The 17,010-nt window shown below is 35.0% G+C and overlaps 3 protein-coding genes across 4 annotated transcripts; 1 reads left to right on the forward strand and 2 right to left on the reverse strand.

The window, feature by feature from the left end:
- Nucleotides 1-506: 506 nt before the first annotated feature.
- Nucleotides 507-2,040, reverse strand: LOC132560008 (uncharacterized). The gene has a single exon (XM_060224664.1). It carries the CDS (start codon nucleotides 2,038-2,040, stop codon nucleotides 952-954), a length of 1,089 nt encoding a protein of 362 aa, XP_060080647.1. The 3' UTR covers nucleotides 507-951.
- A 687-nt stretch (nucleotides 2,041-2,727) lies between these two features.
- LOC132560006 (CCAAT/enhancer-binding protein gamma-like) lies at nucleotides 2,728-6,992 on the forward strand. Of its 2 annotated transcripts, none has more exons than XM_060224660.1 (2): nucleotides 2,728-2,847; nucleotides 4,213-6,992. In XM_060224660.1, the coding sequence occupies exon 2, from the start codon at nucleotides 4,301-4,303 to the stop codon at nucleotides 4,694-4,696; it is 396 nt and encodes a 131-aa protein (XP_060080643.1). In that variant the 5' UTR covers nucleotides 2,728-2,847; nucleotides 4,213-4,300; the 3' UTR covers nucleotides 4,697-6,992. The 2 variants fall into 2 exon arrangements, with proteins under 2 accessions (XP_060080643.1, XP_060080644.1); XM_060224661.1 differs by having other exon boundaries at nucleotides 2,728-2,839.
- A 1,324-nt stretch (nucleotides 6,993-8,316) lies between these two features.
- On the reverse strand, nucleotides 8,317-16,767 carry LOC132560019 (large ribosomal subunit protein mL38-like). Its single transcript, XM_060224678.1, has 8 exons — nucleotides 16,614-16,767; nucleotides 15,395-15,538; nucleotides 14,292-14,503; nucleotides 13,280-13,398; nucleotides 12,806-12,964; nucleotides 11,464-11,600; nucleotides 9,705-9,792; nucleotides 8,317-8,895 (listed from the first exon to the last, which is right to left on the reverse strand). Exons 1-8 carry the CDS (start codon nucleotides 16,765-16,767, stop codon nucleotides 8,694-8,696), a joined length of 1,215 nt encoding a protein of 404 aa, XP_060080661.1. The 3' UTR covers nucleotides 8,317-8,693.
- Nucleotides 16,768-17,010: the final 243 nt, after the last annotated feature.

Below are 17,010 nucleotides of genomic sequence, written 5' to 3' on the forward strand. Positions count from 1 at the left end.
AAAACAGTTATGTAGTTCGAAGTGTCAGATATTTCGAGTCACTTGTCCGATTTCTTAATGGCGATTTTCACGTGCCTTGCATTTACCCAATTCTATTTTATCAACCCAAAATGAAAAACAATATTTCATTCTTAGAAGTAGGGACACTGGATACAAGAAAAGGACAATTATGCATTTCTGCACTTTATAACATTCCAAGGACCATTTCAACATATAGGAGATAAGAATTCAAGATTTTTTTTCACGAGTACAGTCGGTAAATGACAAGTTTAAGAAAATCTCTGTTCTCGGTCAAAGATGCAGAACAAATCAACAGAACAAACATATAAAAAAACGGCACAAAACTTACATAAAATAGAAAGGTGCTCAAAATATCCCGAGTATAGCCATTTATTTGCCGTCTACTATATGTGTGCTCTGTTTATATAAAACTGCATCCACCTTTTTCCTATGGGTATATAGTTATATATATATATACACATTTGAATAAGCACAAACTAATACCATTTGATTTTTACAAATTTTATGTAACATATTGAACTATATTGTATACCAAAAGTAGAAAAACTAGCAAAGAAACACTGTAAATGGTTTTCAGCACAAACATTACCGTTGCTGAAAATATTAAATCTCTTTTCGCATTGTTTGTACGATTGTTTCCAGCAGGTCTCACCATGTGTAAACAAGTCCAATAACACACGAAAGTTCAAAATTAATGTTCTGGTCCATTGCTGGTCCCGTGTGACGTAATGTTGATGTTGTTGATTATGATATCCATTTCTCATTTGTAAAGTGTCCATATCTGTCAATTTACACTTTGAATGGGAATAGTTGCTGCCATTTTCATCCGTGCCATTACTGTTTCTATTTCGGTAACTGCACAATTCACTACCATAACAAATACTTAAAAAATTAGAGAAGCTATTTACACAATTAAGAGTCAATTTTTCGTCAGGATTTTCCGATATCGGCGACGAGTTTAAGAAAGTTCTCTGGTAAAGCCGCACCAACATTGACGAAAAGACTTTTCAGAACGTTAAGTTCCTTTGACAAAAGTTCAACTTTTTTCTGTAGCGACTCGTTTTCACTCACTAAGTCGTCTACACGATTTTCAGTTTCCACTTGTTTAAGTTTTGCCTTATCTCGGCTTTTTCTAACGGCCACGTTGTTTCGCATGCGTTTATCCCTGTATTCCTCGCTGTCCTTGTCAAGTTGACGTTTTCTACTTTGCCTGACTGGCCCGGCACCGGATGGTTTGCGACCCGGTCTACCCCTGGGGAGGGGGCCTCGAGGTGAAATTGGCTCCGTAGTAGACGATGCTGTACTCGGAGTTGGTGATAAGGGTGCTGGAGTACGCGGAGGGGTGGGTGGGGCACTCTGACACGATGCTGATGCTGTTAACTGCTGAGTGACCGGTTCCAGTACAACGTTGGACTGACAGGAGGTCAGTCCCAAGTCCTCGGGCTTGATAGTGACCACTTGTCGCCACCCTGCCCCCTCAGACCCTAAAAGTTCCTCAACAGTCTGACCTCGCTGCATATATTTCGATTCAGGTTGAACACTTGAGGAGAATTCTTTCAGAGCTTGTTGAATGTTTTCGTTCACAACTTCGTTTCCGGTATCCAAATCGCCAGAGGCGTTACCACCTTCCAAGTCGAGAGAAATATATTCCTCCAAGTTTGTGTCGCCAATAAGTTGACTGTTTAAAAGTTTGTCAATGTCTACTGAATTCTCAAGCATAGGATCCAGGTCAGGTAACTGTACTTTTTCTTCTTCCCCATTCACAACAAAAAATGCTTTCTTCAGCTCTTCAATTCCTATATCGTACAGATGAGGGGACTCCGGGCCGAGTGTGGTCAAGGTTCCATTCGGACATGGTGAACCTGGGAAATTGTTGTCATTAAAAGATAAAATTGGAATATCCAGCGCCTTGCCTGTTGAAGCTGACAAGTTAGACTGGAACACGGACTTCGGTCCGTACAACACACGCGAATCGCTAAGATTGCGGTTGGAGAGGTTCACACTTCGATTGTTAGACATACCCAATGACGGTTTCCCCGTCAGTGGTTATATTTATAACGCAACACCGCGGACTCAGTCTGTATTCATACGCCAGAACAATCCACTTTCATTTCCTCAATCCTTGATCAATAGAAAAATGCAAGTATGCCTATATTGTTTTATATCAATGAGTAAAAGAAAATTGAAAAACTAGAAATTGTCACCTTCGTTGAAATTGAAAACGTATTTCTTTTACCGGTGGAACTACATTATCAGCAACGCCATGTTAATTCGATGAATTGCGTTATTTTTAGTATATGAGATCATACAGCTTTCTGATTGGTCATATTTTTAGAAATGACGTCTGCCTCGTTTTGCGAGTGGAATATCCCCAACCATAGTAGAACCTAAACACTTCGGTCGTTCTTTATTTTCACACAGTCCAATCACCTGGACTAAAGGCGTGAATTTTTTTAAGTTAGTTATCCCATTTTGCCCGTGAAGTTCAATTTTCATATGTATTGCGACATATTCTAAGATTTACATCTAATAAAAATATTGTATTTTTCATTACATGTTTTGTTTTATTCTACATGAAAACTACTCCTTTTACATAAGACGATTTTTAAAAAAAATATTTGACCAATGAGAAGGCGAAACAATATCTGTTGCGTTGCTTACTAAAGAAGGGGTTTTCCGTTTTTCATTGGTTGGTTCGCTATTGCATCACAGTTATTCTGTGTAGATTATCAAACTCAGTAATTTTCTTACCAATTTCCCGACAATACAACGCCGACAGTTGGAAGAAGATTCGACAACAGGGAGCACTTTTTACCAAGTACGAAGGTGAATATATGTTTATTAAATACTAATTCAGGTTGAAGATATGTTTACAGGCGGTAGAAAAGCATATATACGGTTAAAATCATTGTTTTTATTACGAAAGCTCTGATTTCCATCTAAGGTTTCTGTTTAGCCTTGATTTGTGTTAGGAAAATGATGTCGCAATCATTCGCTACACGTAAGCTGGTTCTTTAGTATGTCATAAAAGGGGAGCCACACGCAATTTACATCCACAAACGCTCAATTACAGGTTATACTGGTACGGCTTGAGGTTATTTACGGTCTTATGGATGTCTGTAACTGTGTATTTCACCAGCTAGAGACGTGTCGATTAATTTGATTATATGTGCACCATATTAAACAGACAGCCTTGCTTGGTATGGAATCCTTATAGCCTCTCACACTCTTCGGTAATGGTCATTTTGATGAAGAAGACGAGAGACATTTTAGTACTTGACAAAATGGCTGATGTTAGGTCAAGATTGAAACTCAGACAAGGGTATGCTTTGTTGCTGTAAATAGGAAATACAGTCTGATGCAAGCTTCATATAAGAACAAGATCGATTTGTGGAAGTATTCTGTACCTTGCATTTAGTATCAATCCCAAAGGTTTCCATTGTTAGGGGTCCATATTTAACCCCTGAGCGATTCAGTGTGATAGGGTGCAAATTGTAACACTGGCACTTCATTCATGATATATCTGCTGTTTCAATACATTCAGTACAGCATTTAGTATAGTCTGAAGGGTCTGACTGTCTATCCGTGACTTATTTTTGTCGTTGCCGTGGTCATTAGTCAGAATTTCTCTATATAAGAAAATGCCAAATTCAATTGACCCATGCAAGGGTCAGCAATCAGGCATTTTTTTTTATAGTTTCCAACATTGCAAAACATTTCAGCTAACTTGCATCTGTGTCATAACAATTAATTGTTGTAAAGCAATTAATCCAAGTCAACAAGAGTGATTAATATAAACTGATAGCTTGTTTTGAAATTGTTGTAAACATAAATAGTTAACATTTATATAAGTTACCTACAAGACTTATTTGGATAAATTAAGGTAAAACTGATGAGAATCTCTTAAATGTTTATTGTTTGGCAGTACATCATACTTCTAGTGTTACATTTGTATCTGGTTATCCAGAAGTAGCCAACTCATAACAAGATACAGGTTTACAATAGAAATCATGTACAAAAACTGTTAGCTCTATGTTTCTTGTTGTTTTTTTTTTCATGTCAATATGCTGATGACTTCAAAGCAAATCATCTTTGCAAATGTTGCCTGAAATTTCTATCAAAACATATTTGAAGAAAGAAAACATATTTTGGAATGAAATAATAATTTTTAATTTCTTTTTTATTTTTTAGATTCCCAGGTCAGAGAGTAAAAATTCCAGATAGGAACAATTTGACAGTTCGTCTGTGTGTAGAAAATCTCAAGTCAATATCAGTAAGAATGCCTCCAAAGAGAAGTATGGGATACGACAGCATGTCCGACTCTGAGGACGAAATCAATGATTGCGAGGTTAACAGTAGCAAAAAGTCAAGATACCAGAAAGGAAGTGATGAGTATACAAAGAGGAGAGAGAGAAATAACATAGCTGTCCGAAAAAGTCGTGAGAAGAGCCGCGCCAAAGCAAAAGAAACAAGTGAACAGGTTAACAGGCTTCGCAATGAGAATGAGATGCTGGAACAGAAAGTTCAAATTCTCTCTAAAGAACTAAGTGTTTTAAAGGACTTGTTTTTGGCCCATGCAGGAACAGTCACTCAGAATTGCACTGTACCAGTCAACGGTGACGTCAAAGGAGAGGTATCCACAGATCATGAGTATTCCAAGATCAACTCCCAGTGACTAGCGGCCCAGCTTCGACTTTTCTTTAGCAAATGGACTTTAGTGGAAATGACTTTGTGCAGTAGCGTATTTAATTTTTTCAATAAAATACAGAAGCGTCTGTTTTTTATCAGTGGGTTCTTATAGCAGTTCTTGTCCCTTAATTCAATCATCTATATTAGTCATTACTTAATCTGCATCAAACTTTTATTGTTAAAAACAATATATATGTTAATTATGATAGTACATGTACTGATACTCTTTGATTTGTGTGGTGAATTGGTATAGCAAACAGTTCTCCGTATGCGGAGAAAATATTGAATTAATTAAAAAGTAAGGGTGAACATTGGTTTCACTACTGGCAGAATGTTAGTGCTAAGTGTGACTGTTTATTTAAACAGAATGACAGTTAATTGTCACATGTGTTGTAATTTTAAATCATTTGTTACGAAAAATAAAATCTTGCTCTGAAAAGCTTGTTAATGTAACCAGCAGATACTGTTGCTATACATTTAAAGACTCAATAATTGAGTTTTTGACTGAAAGATGATTTTTAGAAATGGACAATATATTTAAATTTCACATTTTTTATATATGGAAAGAAGTACTGAAAATGGCTTGCATATAGTGATATTGTATTGATGTTGTTTAATGAAAGTATTCAGTATTGATTAAATATAGTATATACCAGTATATATTGAGTGTAGGTATTATCATTAAATTGGCTAGGTTAAGCAAGGGCTCGTTAGAATTCATCATGTATATTACATGTACGTTAAAGGAATATTCTGGACAAATTAGAATATAGGTTGATGCCGTTTTATAGAAAAATTGTACAGGAGTATCGACACATGATCTTATGGAAATTGTTAGTCATAAACACAAAAACCAACTGAAAATATTTGATTTGTAAAAGTTTTATCAAGCTAAATTGATTTACAAATTGTCCTGATTGCATCACATGTTTGCACCTGCACAATGCACTGCAAACAAACATATAAATTTTGGAATCTGTCCTTATTATGTAGCTACAAGCAGTCTTTCATACAGTATCTATTTGTTGTATGTGTATGGAATATGTGTTCTTGATAAATTGATAAATAAATAAGTGATTAATTAGAAAAAATTAGTCTTTGGTCGCTATGATCCGACATTGTGCTTCTAGTTATGTTTTCAAAATCATGTAATGATATGCACCTTTTATACTAACTAGTTTTGAATTCCCTAGGTGTGTCTCCCATCAATTTTGTTAGTTCAAATTTACTACCGGAGATATTTTGATGCTGAAAATGCTTTTTAAAGTCATTAAAATGGTTTCTGAAAAGACATTTTTAATTTATCTAGAATATCCCTTTAAAAACAATACCTTTTTAAATGTAGTTTAGATATTATTGCATGTAGTATTTGTACTTGGTTATAGTGTTCTACTTGCTTTCAAAGACATCATATGCTAAAATAGACATTATTTTATCCATAGGATATTTGTACTTCACAAATAAAAGCCATACATAGTAAACCAGTATTAGATATTGGTTAATGCTATTTCTCCTGATCAGTAAATGTTAAAATGTTTTGTGATTTACAAAAGTGTAGACATATACTTGATTTCCGACTGTGTAATGGATTTTTTTTGTTTTTTAAATTGTTTTTTGATGATTTAAAAGATGGAAATAAATTGTAAATTCTGCCATTGTCAACTGCAAAAAAAGATTCCTCTGAACATGTTATTGATTTAAGTTACAAATTAGGTACTTTCAAGATCTTAATAAAAATTATATCATTTTTGTCTCATTTTTGATTATTTTAGATTTTAATAAGTGTGTAGATTCACTGGGTCAGGTTTCTGTTTTTGTCTCATTTTTGCAGTAAAATCGTGAAGTTCTTTTTTTCATAACAACATTCATGCTCATATTGATTCCTCATATTTTTATAATTGTTTGCTTTTGATGTACATGTGGGTTAAAATGGGAAAGTTGTATGGAGGAGGGGAAATAACTCTGGCTGTATAGTTAAAAATAACTTTTTGTTTGATATCACAATAATAGTTAGTACTAACTAATAACTAATAGTTAGTGTAGAATTCATCAAGTTAAAGTTCACTAATGTTTTAATTTTCAGAGAATTTGATTCATAGCCAAACCCGGTTCCAGTTAATATTGAATGGTATAATTTTTTTTAACCACCAATATACTGTGTGCTTGGTAGTCAACAGTTTGTATATAAAGATAAGTATTTCATTAGATATTGCATAAAAACTTGTATGTATACACATTGCTTTGTCAATAGCTGTACTCGTATTAAAATATTATGAATGATATGTCATGAGTTTCTTGTTTATTAAACGAGAGAAATCAACAGTCACAAGTAACTTGTAAATGTTTATATATCTTAATTACTTTTTTCTCTAGAAACATGTTTGCAATATGTGATGGCCAGCAGTAACAGATTCAGAAAATGGAGGCAGGCAAAAGAATTTCCCCATTAACTTTAAAAAGCCACAACTACTTTGTGAAGAACAATTACCTAAACAGAAAAGTGACGGGATTTGGGGTTTGTCCATGATTATCCTCCGTCAAACTTTTCCCATCGATTAAGAAAAAATCCAACCTCATTTAACGAGGAACAATCTCCTAAAAAACAAACTTACACTTAGTGTTACAGGCAACACTTGTCCCCTGCCATTTATTTAGTTTTCTAAGCAAACTTGATAGCAATGAACAGATGTCTCATTTTAACAATTGAAAGTCTTCCCTCCAAAAACCAGTGTCTAGACAGGAAGGACGCAAAAAAGAGAAAATAACACAGAAAAACCATTATATACACTCCCTTATGCTTTATACTGGATGTTTAATTTAGTTTATCATCCCTTATTCAGAACATGGCTTTGTGTCTGACCTTTATGGGCAAATTTAACCATTCTAGTTACATTTTCAGTATACAGGAGAAAAGATGTAAAATTCGACCTTGACCTTTTGACACAGTGACCTTGAACATGTGTCAGTTGACTGGTGTTATTCTGACAAACTTTGCTCCCCGCAGCTTTGATGTGGAGCCCTGAAGAGGATGATAAATATCTATTGTAGTCCGTGACAGTTGATTTTTTGACCCCTAACTCATTCCCACTCATACATTTTCTAATAATATTTGATTGTATCAAGTTTTAATACAATCGGTCACAAGCAATCATCAGGATGCCAAAATATGATGATAAAAGTATTTTTAGTAACCGTGACATTCCCAGTTGACATTTTGAACCCAAACTCAATCCCATTCTATATTACTTAATAAGCTAACAACCAAATCTATCGATCCTTTCTGAAGTTATCATCTGGAAACCAAAATTTGATGACAAAAGTCTATTTTTAGTAACAGTGACCTGTCTAGTTGACCTTTTGACCCCAAAACTCAATTCCACTCTGTATTACCTCAAAACCTAACATTCAATGAGGTTTCATTCATTCCCATCTTTCTTTTCTCAAGTGATTGTCTGGATTGCAATATATGTACAGACAGACAGGCAGAGACAGACAGACAGACAGGCAGAGACAAACAATTTAGTCCGCTATCGCAAGTTTCCCTGTTAACAGTGCTATTATTAAACACTACTCAGTATCATATTTTAGTATATTTATTTACACAGTTGTTGTTTTTTTAACATTCATCACCCACTCTTGCTTACACAATGAATTTACATATGTCACAAATCAAATCTTTCTACCATCATAAGAAAACAATGGACATTTGCTCATAAAAGAACATTTTCTTCAGTTAGATAGACCAACTGTGAGTTGGCAGAAAATTTCACATTTATTTCCTACATTTTATCTTTTCAATTAAATCTCTTATGGACTTCGAACAGGTACTTGAATCCTTGATGGCGTTTGAAGATATACTTGAATCCTGCATGAATTTCGAAGATACACTCAAATCCTTGATGGACTGAACATGATGCTTGAAACCTCAACAGACATACGAACATGTGTCATCACTGAAGAAATGCTATTGACTTGTGAGCAATTCAATCTAGATCTGCCCAATGCATTTCACGAAGTCGCTTGTGTCTGTTCTTTAGTCTTAACCACTTGGGAAGGTATCCCTCCACTACAAGATTGGGATATTTTGGTCTTGGGGGAGGTGGAGAAAGTGGTGAGGCCGTCTTTAATTTCTCCTTTAAAACTTCCTCGTTGAGATCCTTTACATCCCGATATCTATCAAGGTACCTTTAAAGTATAACATCAAGATTAAAGAGAGCAGACTGGTCATTATTTTGTAAATATAACATGAAAAAATTATTCATATTTCACTGTAAATATATTAATGCGTTTACAAGAAACATACTTAATTTGGTGCATCAGCAAATTTTCAGTAAATATACAGTATATATTATAACAATTCTAAATTTTGTTCTGATCACTCATCTAATAACTACAAACACTTCTGCAAAATCATATCTTGGAATCTACCTCTCAGAACTTAACATTGGCATGACTAGAATTGTACTTTGAAAAATGCTCAAGAATATTTTCCTAAAGCCAGTATTAGGCCTTACCCTCATCTGTTTGAGCTCCCTTCCCCAAAATATGTTCCTGACCAAATCTGGTCACATATTTCCCTATTTTGCCCCATCCTTCTACTTTCTGTATATTAACATGGTTTGATAATGGCCACACAAGATAAATAAAGGGCTTCCCCGAGGAGACCCTTTATCTTACAAGTTGAAGGGCTGCCCCTTGGGACCATGTATCTAACAAACCTGGTCACTGAAGGTAACAGACAAGTTGAAGGGCTGCCCCTTAGGGACCCTGTATCTTACAAACCTAGTCACTGAAGGTAACAGACAAGTTGAAGGGCTGCCCCTTAGGGATCCTATATCTTACAAACCTGGTCACTGAACATAACTTACAAGTTGACGCTGCCCCTTAGAGACCCTGTATCTAACAAACCTGGTCAATGAAGGTAAATTACAAGTTGAAGGGCTGCCCCTTGGGGACCTTGTATTTAACTAACATTGTAACTTATGTTAACTTACAAGTTGAAGGGCTGCCCCTGGGGGAACTTCACTTGTTTGGGATGATAGGGTGGGGGGTGCATGAATTCAAATGATGGCTCCTCCATTTCTGAAATAAAAGAATAGAAATTCAATGTAAGAGAGAAATTATCAGGCACTCTTGTAAGAAAAACAAGTTTTTACATTAAAATTAATTTCTTATGTTTCTCAAAACCACATACTTCTAAAATAGTTGTTTTCTTTTCAATGCAACTTTCAGTCATATCCAAATATTTTCTTGTTAAGTAAAAAAGATATGCTTTTTAATTAAACCAGACTTTAATTTTCCTTACTTTAAATGCTAATTATAAATCTGTTAAAATCTGTGATTTAAGTAAAAAGTTGAAAGATGCTGGATGCCAGATGCTGGACAGACGACAGACGCTGCGCTATGGACCAGATGAAACAAAACACGAGGCCTAGTGGCCTTGACGGTCACATGAGAGCAATATTGAATATAGAGGTTCAAGGATAGTTATCAGGTGTCATGAAACAGAAAATGTGACACTGAATACATGCATTCCATCAAAACTGTCATCCTATATTGAGAAATAGCCAACGTTATGCTCAATAAACACAATTTGTCTATGAAAATTACAGTAAAGTTTAAAATAAAAATTCCTCCCCAGGAAGAAATGTGAGACTCATTTTGTTACATAAAGCACCTTAAGATGCTTACGTTCATGAAGAGCATTTCATTAAACCATGTCTGGGTCTTGAGAAGAAGATTTTTGAAATTTCAGTTCATTTGACCCCTTTAGACCCCACCAATCAGTCCCTAGGGGTCAGCCAGGATCAAAATGGGTATACTATCAGGCCATCACCCCTCACTCATAATTCTAACCAAGTCTGAAATATTTCCATTGGAAATTAAACAAATTATGCTCAAAAATCTTGTTTTCCTATCTAAACTATAGTAAACTTACCCCGTCCTCACGGGGATTTGCGAGACCCTGGGGCCATTAAATTCACAATTTTGGTAAAGCACCTTAACATGCTTCCATTCATGAAGAGTATTTGATCCTACCATATCTGGATCTTGAGAAGAAAAATTTTGAAATCTGAGTCAATTTGATCCCTTTTTGCCCCACCCCTCAGGCCACTGGGGGACCGCGTCTGTATAATTCACAATTGTGGTTCATCTAGGGCCAGGGAAGGTTTCTACAAAATTTCCTTGAAATTGGGGTTTTTGAGAAGAAGTTGAAAGTGTTAAATGGATGCATGACACCAGATGAAGGGTATCAGAAAAGGTCACCATGAGATTTTGTCTCAGGTGACCTAAAAACTGCTAATTTTCTGTTGCACATTCTCTCCAAAATTAAACACAGTGTTGTGGTTTAGCCAGGTCAGTATCATTGAAAGAAGGACAGAATTAAATCCACTGTTCAGGGTCGCACTAATGTTAACAAATTATTATTTCATTAAGTCTCATCTGCTTCATTGAAAACATCCACCATGTCACTTTTACAAAAGACACATAAGTGAGTAGCACCTTTAACATAAGTTAAGTCAGAAACAGTGGCCAACCAATGAATAAAACTGTACCATGCAGTTGTTTCTTCAATCTAGGACTCATCAGTGATATATACAAACTTTGGGTAATACATGGTACAATGTAAGGTTGCACTGTTTCAAATGATTTTAAATGACCAACACAATACCATGTTACATCTAAAAGAATACAGATATAACCTTACATTTTAACTATCAGTATGTTGGAGCACTTGGAGATTAAGCCTACCTAATTTGTCCCAGAATGTTCTTGTCACTGATTCGTCCCATTCACTCTGGAAAAATGCCAGCGCTACAGGTGTGATATCATCTTGGTGTTGTTTATAGAAATCTGCCATTCGGAAAGTGCGATGCTCTAGTGACACACTAAAACAGAAATCATCATTGTGATGTTAAACAGCTGTTATATTTCTCCTGGGAGGGGCATGGCAATTGTTTTGATTATCAAGTTCAGCTGACAAAGCGATTATTAATTAATTGATAGATCTATCCCCACTGAATATATCTCGGAATTTACTACAGAAAGAAAACTGAATACCAACATTTCCCTGACAACAACAATGACAATAAAAGACCTACATGTGTCTGCGCACTTTGGATAACCCCAACGATAGCTACGGAGAAATGTGGAACTTTTTAGCATTACATGCATGGGATTTTTCAAGAGGTATACCCATGAATCATGAGAAATATTGGTGTTTACTACCATTTTTTGTGAAAATCTTATCATAATTAAATTAAACAATGGGCCTTAACGGTCACCTGAGTCACAATGGTTCTTGTTACATGTCATAGAAAGGATTTTGTTAGTAAAAGTGATATCACTTCAACTATATTGTACACATAATACAAATGTAAATTGTGTATACATTAACTGCTGTCCCATGCTTCGGCTTCTAACCAAATTTCAATTAAAAGATATTTTTTACTCAAGATTTGAATTTTCAAATAAAGAAATGACCTACATATTATCATCATACAACTATATACCAATGTACAGTTCTATCTGGATCTGTTGAAAAAGCAAATACGCTGAAACAAAATTAGAACTAATTAATTGCAAACTCATCAGTCCTTTTCACTATTCATAATGCTGCCAAACAGGACAGAGGCAAATTGAATCCTCTCCGGGTCTCTGGTACGTCACTCAATAATTACAGTCATAAAATGTTAAATATATTATGTCAAATAATTGTAAGTCTTGCATAACTATCAACTGTACTCAGTAATTCAGCTTTTAAATTTAAACTGAGAGAACTACATTTGTACTATTGTGATAGATTTGTAATTTTATAGGTTCCTGTCTAAATATAATCAATGGATGAGACGCATACCAACAATTTTGTCTGTTGACTGTTACCGAGATCTAGCAAGGGTTACACATGGAACATTTAAATTTGCCATGAAATATTCCAGGGGTGCAGAGAGCAATAGTGAGAGTAACATCATGGAGTATCGAGGATGTGCAATAGCAGGTGTAATTCTTGTCATTTGTGTTATACATATAAATAATAATTTCTAAAATGATATCCTGGAACTAGATCCTGTGATTAGTTATATCATTTACTTACCAATTCTCTGGTCTTTTAACCTGAGAAAAATCTATTTTTTTCTCTTGCTCATATAGGACAAACACATATCGGTGGTAACCTGTGCCACGGACAGGGAAAGGTGGCAAGTAACAGCAGAGTTCTTCCCCTTTATCAAGATTATCCTCTGGAATGTTACCACTGTAAAATATAGGAAGTGAAGCAAGACAGTATTCATAGGGGAACTTAATCAATAAGTCTGAGACCAAAGATTTAAATAAAATCACATTTCATTGAATATATCTAGAATGTATTTTCAAAGAAGAAGAAAAAACAAGAGAAAAATTGTTTCTTTACAAGTTTCTATCAAATACAGATGAGAGACTTTTTAAGATTCTGAAAAATGTCAGAAATTCATAATATGGTGGGCAAGTATTCTCAAAAGCACACATATACCAGTCTGTATAGTTATCAGAATGGAAAAACATGTGTTGCCATCGAGCAATCCAAACTTACACAAGCCAATGTAAATACTCTGCTTTATTTTCCTGGAGGTGACTGTCGGGAGCAGTAAGCACTAACGTATACATTTTGTTTGGGCTGTAGTTGTACTCGACATCTGGCTTTTTATCAACCTGTCAGAAAAATAAAATTTAATCCACAAAGCTTGTTCATATAAAAGGACCTCTTACACAAATAGAATTTTTTCAATGAACCAATTTCAACCAAACAGGGTGCTATTTGTAGCACCTTGAGAGACAAACCAGGAAATGAGTTTAAAAAATCAAAGAGGCCCCAGGGGCCTGTGCTATAACTCATTTAATGTAGTGAACCACAGGTGTACACCAAGGGTCAGTTTTTGGTCCGAAAACCTATCAAACAGATAAAATCTTGCATCAATTTATACCGTATTGTAATTAGCATGTTTATCTTAACATTGTGATGTACAATATGTAACAAAACACTGAAAGATAAAAAAGTTATGCGATCTTGAACTTGAAAAATAACATTTTTTAAGCATTTTTAAAAGATATGACAACTTTTTGCGAATGTGAAGCACGTACTTCTGGTTCTAGCATACCAAAATTTTTTACCAGATCTGTTGATACACAACATGTCAATACAACTAAGAGGCTGCAGTTTTACATTGGATTAATGGTAAGCCTTCTCTATCATAACTTACTCCAAAAAGCCTGAACTGCTTCATTCTCATAAGCAAGTTCTTGTTATGGATATTGAACAATTGTCAGTTCTCTATGACTAAAGCAATTTAAGATAACTACCCGGGTATGAAATTCAAACATTTTACAGGTGGTTTTTTTTTCCGATTTGATAAAACTCATAAAAAGTTTTCATTTCTAGCAAGCCTGACATGTTGAAAAATATATATCATTGCTCCTTTAATTTTATCGTAAACACCCTTTCCTTCCAAAGATTGAATATTCTTGTATTTACTACAAAAGATAAAATGCACTATCATTATCACTTCAGACAGAAAATTCAAAAAGTTACATGCATGAATAAATACCTCTGATGGAGAAATCATATTTCCGTTGTAAACAGCTGTGTCTGTTTCACTGTCATATTCATAGAAGATATTTAGAGGGAACTGTGGGTAAAAGTAGGCGCTATGGAAGAGGTCACGATACAGTCCATAGTGCTCTGCCACGGCCCGTTGGTCCTGACTCCAACTATAGCTATACCACAGGTCATTCAATATAGATCTCAAATTCAGCTGCTCTGGAAACAAGGACACAAAATAAAAAAATTAACTGAACATGTCAATTATCAATCATTATCATTTTTTGTTAATTGTATGAACTGGTTTGGATTTGGGTGTTTCTCATAAAGTATAGAAAAAAATGGAACAGAATATACTTAGTACATACATGATATTGTACCAGCAAGCTTTCAGTCTGTATATTTTTCTTTCTGATTTATTGAGTATATAAACACAAATATGTGTAATTATTTGTTGTATATACTATGGAATGATATTAGTCATGTGTTATGCACAGGTGACTAAAACTCAGTAGATGTGTCGATATTTGGCAAAAATTTATTTTGAGACAACAAATGACTTTTCCCTTGCTTTACAATTGAAGGGACTGACAAATTTGACTTGAGTGATATCAGAGACAACAAATTTCAACTGTATACTAAACAGTGATAAAAGCCTCCCTAGTTTGATAGTTGTAATTCCATCAACCCCCACCCCCTGGATCTTACAACATGTGTAAACGACGAGAATAAGGTGGAAGAATGCTTTAAAAAAGCCATAAATTGACTATGAAATAGAACCATTTTGTTTAACATGAATGAATGAATATCACCACTGAATGATAATGTGCTACAGTAAACATTGCTTACTATGAAAAAAGTAAAGTATCAATTAATCATATAGAGTTGTGTAACAGTGGAACTGGTAAAATACATTCCTTTGATTAAAGAAAGTACCCAACTGCTATTGGAATGCTAGTCTTCAGCATCTAACTGCTCCACCCTTTTAACAATCATCATAATATGAGATTGGCCAGGATCATTACTCTACCCTCAAGATTTTAGATATTGGGCTACAACTGTGAATCCAGCCACTTCGAACAAAGACTTAAGAGCTTACGGTTTGGTTACCTTCTTCAGAATCTACACGCATCCTGTCAGATTCATCAGACTCCTTTACAGAAACTTCATATTTATTTTCTGTAAGTTCTAAACCTTTGTTCTTTGGTAGTTTGAAACCAATGTTTATCATCTTTGGTGAATTTTTGGTCAGTTCTGTAAACAGAAAAGAAACAATTTTGTATCAACCTGCATTGCCTCCAATCATTAGTCTGGTTATATATCTAAGATAGATATTGATATTTAAACAGGTAAGGAATATTCTTCAATATGTAAGGATACATTGCAATTCCAATGCATCCTCTCAATACAGAGGTTTTTTTCTCTCTTCTGATTTCAGATACAATGGTGTAAAGGAGTGTCATAGATCCTCTAAAAATAATCAGAAAAAAGGCATTTTTCTCACTCACTGGTTAAGACATCTATATCAATAACATCTGAAACAAAAAAATTGTCAAAACATGCATTCCAACAATTGACAAACCCAGCAACTATTCAATCAAGTCATTGGTAATGATGAAATCCTTTGTCCAGAAAATATGGGTGAGTACATTCCAAAATATACTGTAAGTTCACCTCTGATACTTATTAATATATTGACATTATTGTGACTGTCTATTGGAATACAATTACACTAACATTATGCACCGAGTGTGTGATTTATTGAATTGTAAACAGATAAGGCAATATCAATTCAAGATGTTTGCTACCTTGATACAGTTTATTTGGATGTATGGCCGATTATGAAGAAAGTATCATGTTTTTTCATTTAGAAAAGAAACATTATGACTTACATGCGTACTACTGTCTAGAGTTCAGAGGAATTTATCCTCCGTAATTAATAAGAGAGGACGTGCTGGACTCCAGGTATATCCTCTCAAATCCACGTATGTTCCTAACTGAGAAGTATTTGTTCCTAATTTGTTACACATTTTGGGGCAGACCATGTATTAATCCCTTTTGGGGATTCCTCTTTTAGACTCTTTTATATCGGACGTTTGACAATGTCCCTCGTCCGACGAGGATTTAACGATTTTAACAATAAACTGAAATCGACTAGAAAGGTTAGTTAATATTTACATTATTTCTCTTGCATGCAAAAGGTCAATGTCGCCTACGTATGATTTACAATACTGAATAACATCGATAAACAGTTTCAAAGGGACCGACGTGTTCATGTGCACTGGCGAATCTGTCAACTAGTGCACTGCTAAGCTTATCAACCACATACCGGCGACACGTTCCACATATGTTTTAGCTTCTTCTGGTCTTCTCCCCCTGTGTCTCCACTTCCAACGTTGTCTTATCTGCTGTTTAATTATTCTTCCATCTAACCGTAGTAAGTCTCTTAAGCATGCCGACCCAACTCGTAAGGAGGTCGCCATCTTGGTTGACCTTGGGTTAGCTCCCTTGAACTATTGCAAGTCTTGTAAACGACGTATGAGATATTCGAGTATCGGCTGAGTAGGTTAGAAAGTGTACGGGATCGGACAGAACAGGAACGTAGATACGTCCCTGGACAGAATCAGGCTGAAATTTCACCGTTTTAATGATTTTAATGAATTTCCTTTGTATTAATACACTCTTCTGTTAAATATTATGAACATTTTTAAGGGAAAAATGAAGAA

The sequence above is a fragment of the Ylistrum balloti genome, unplaced genomic scaffold (genome assembly GCF_031769215.1).
Source record: "Ylistrum balloti isolate Yb309-2 unplaced genomic scaffold, AGI_CSIRO_Ybal_v1 Utg371002, whole genome shotgun sequence".
Classification (NCBI taxonomy): Eukaryota; Metazoa; Mollusca; class Bivalvia; order Pectinida; family Pectinidae; genus Ylistrum; species Ylistrum balloti.

Excerpts from the sequence above, each read along its gene's own strand:
- LOC132560008 (XM_060224664.1), bottom strand. The coding sequence starts at position 2,040 with ATGTCTAACAATCGAAGTGTGAACCTCTCCAACCGCAATCTTAGCGAT.
- LOC132560006 (XM_060224660.1), top strand. The coding sequence starts at position 4,301 with ATGCCTCCAAAGAGAAGTATGGGATACGACAGCATGTCCGACTCTGAG.
- LOC132560019 (XM_060224678.1), bottom strand. The coding sequence starts at position 16,767 with ATGGCGACCTCCTTACGAGTTGGGTCGGCATGCTTAAGAGACTTACTA. Across the intron at positions 14,504-15,394 it reads GCGTGTAGATTCTGAAGAAG|AGCAGCTGAATTTGAGATCT; the intron begins GTAACCAAACCG and ends CCTTGTTTCCAG. Across the intron at positions 13,399-14,291 it reads ATATGATTTCTCCATCAGAG|GTTGATAAAAAGCCAGATGT; the intron begins GTATTTATTCAT and ends TTTTTCTGACAG.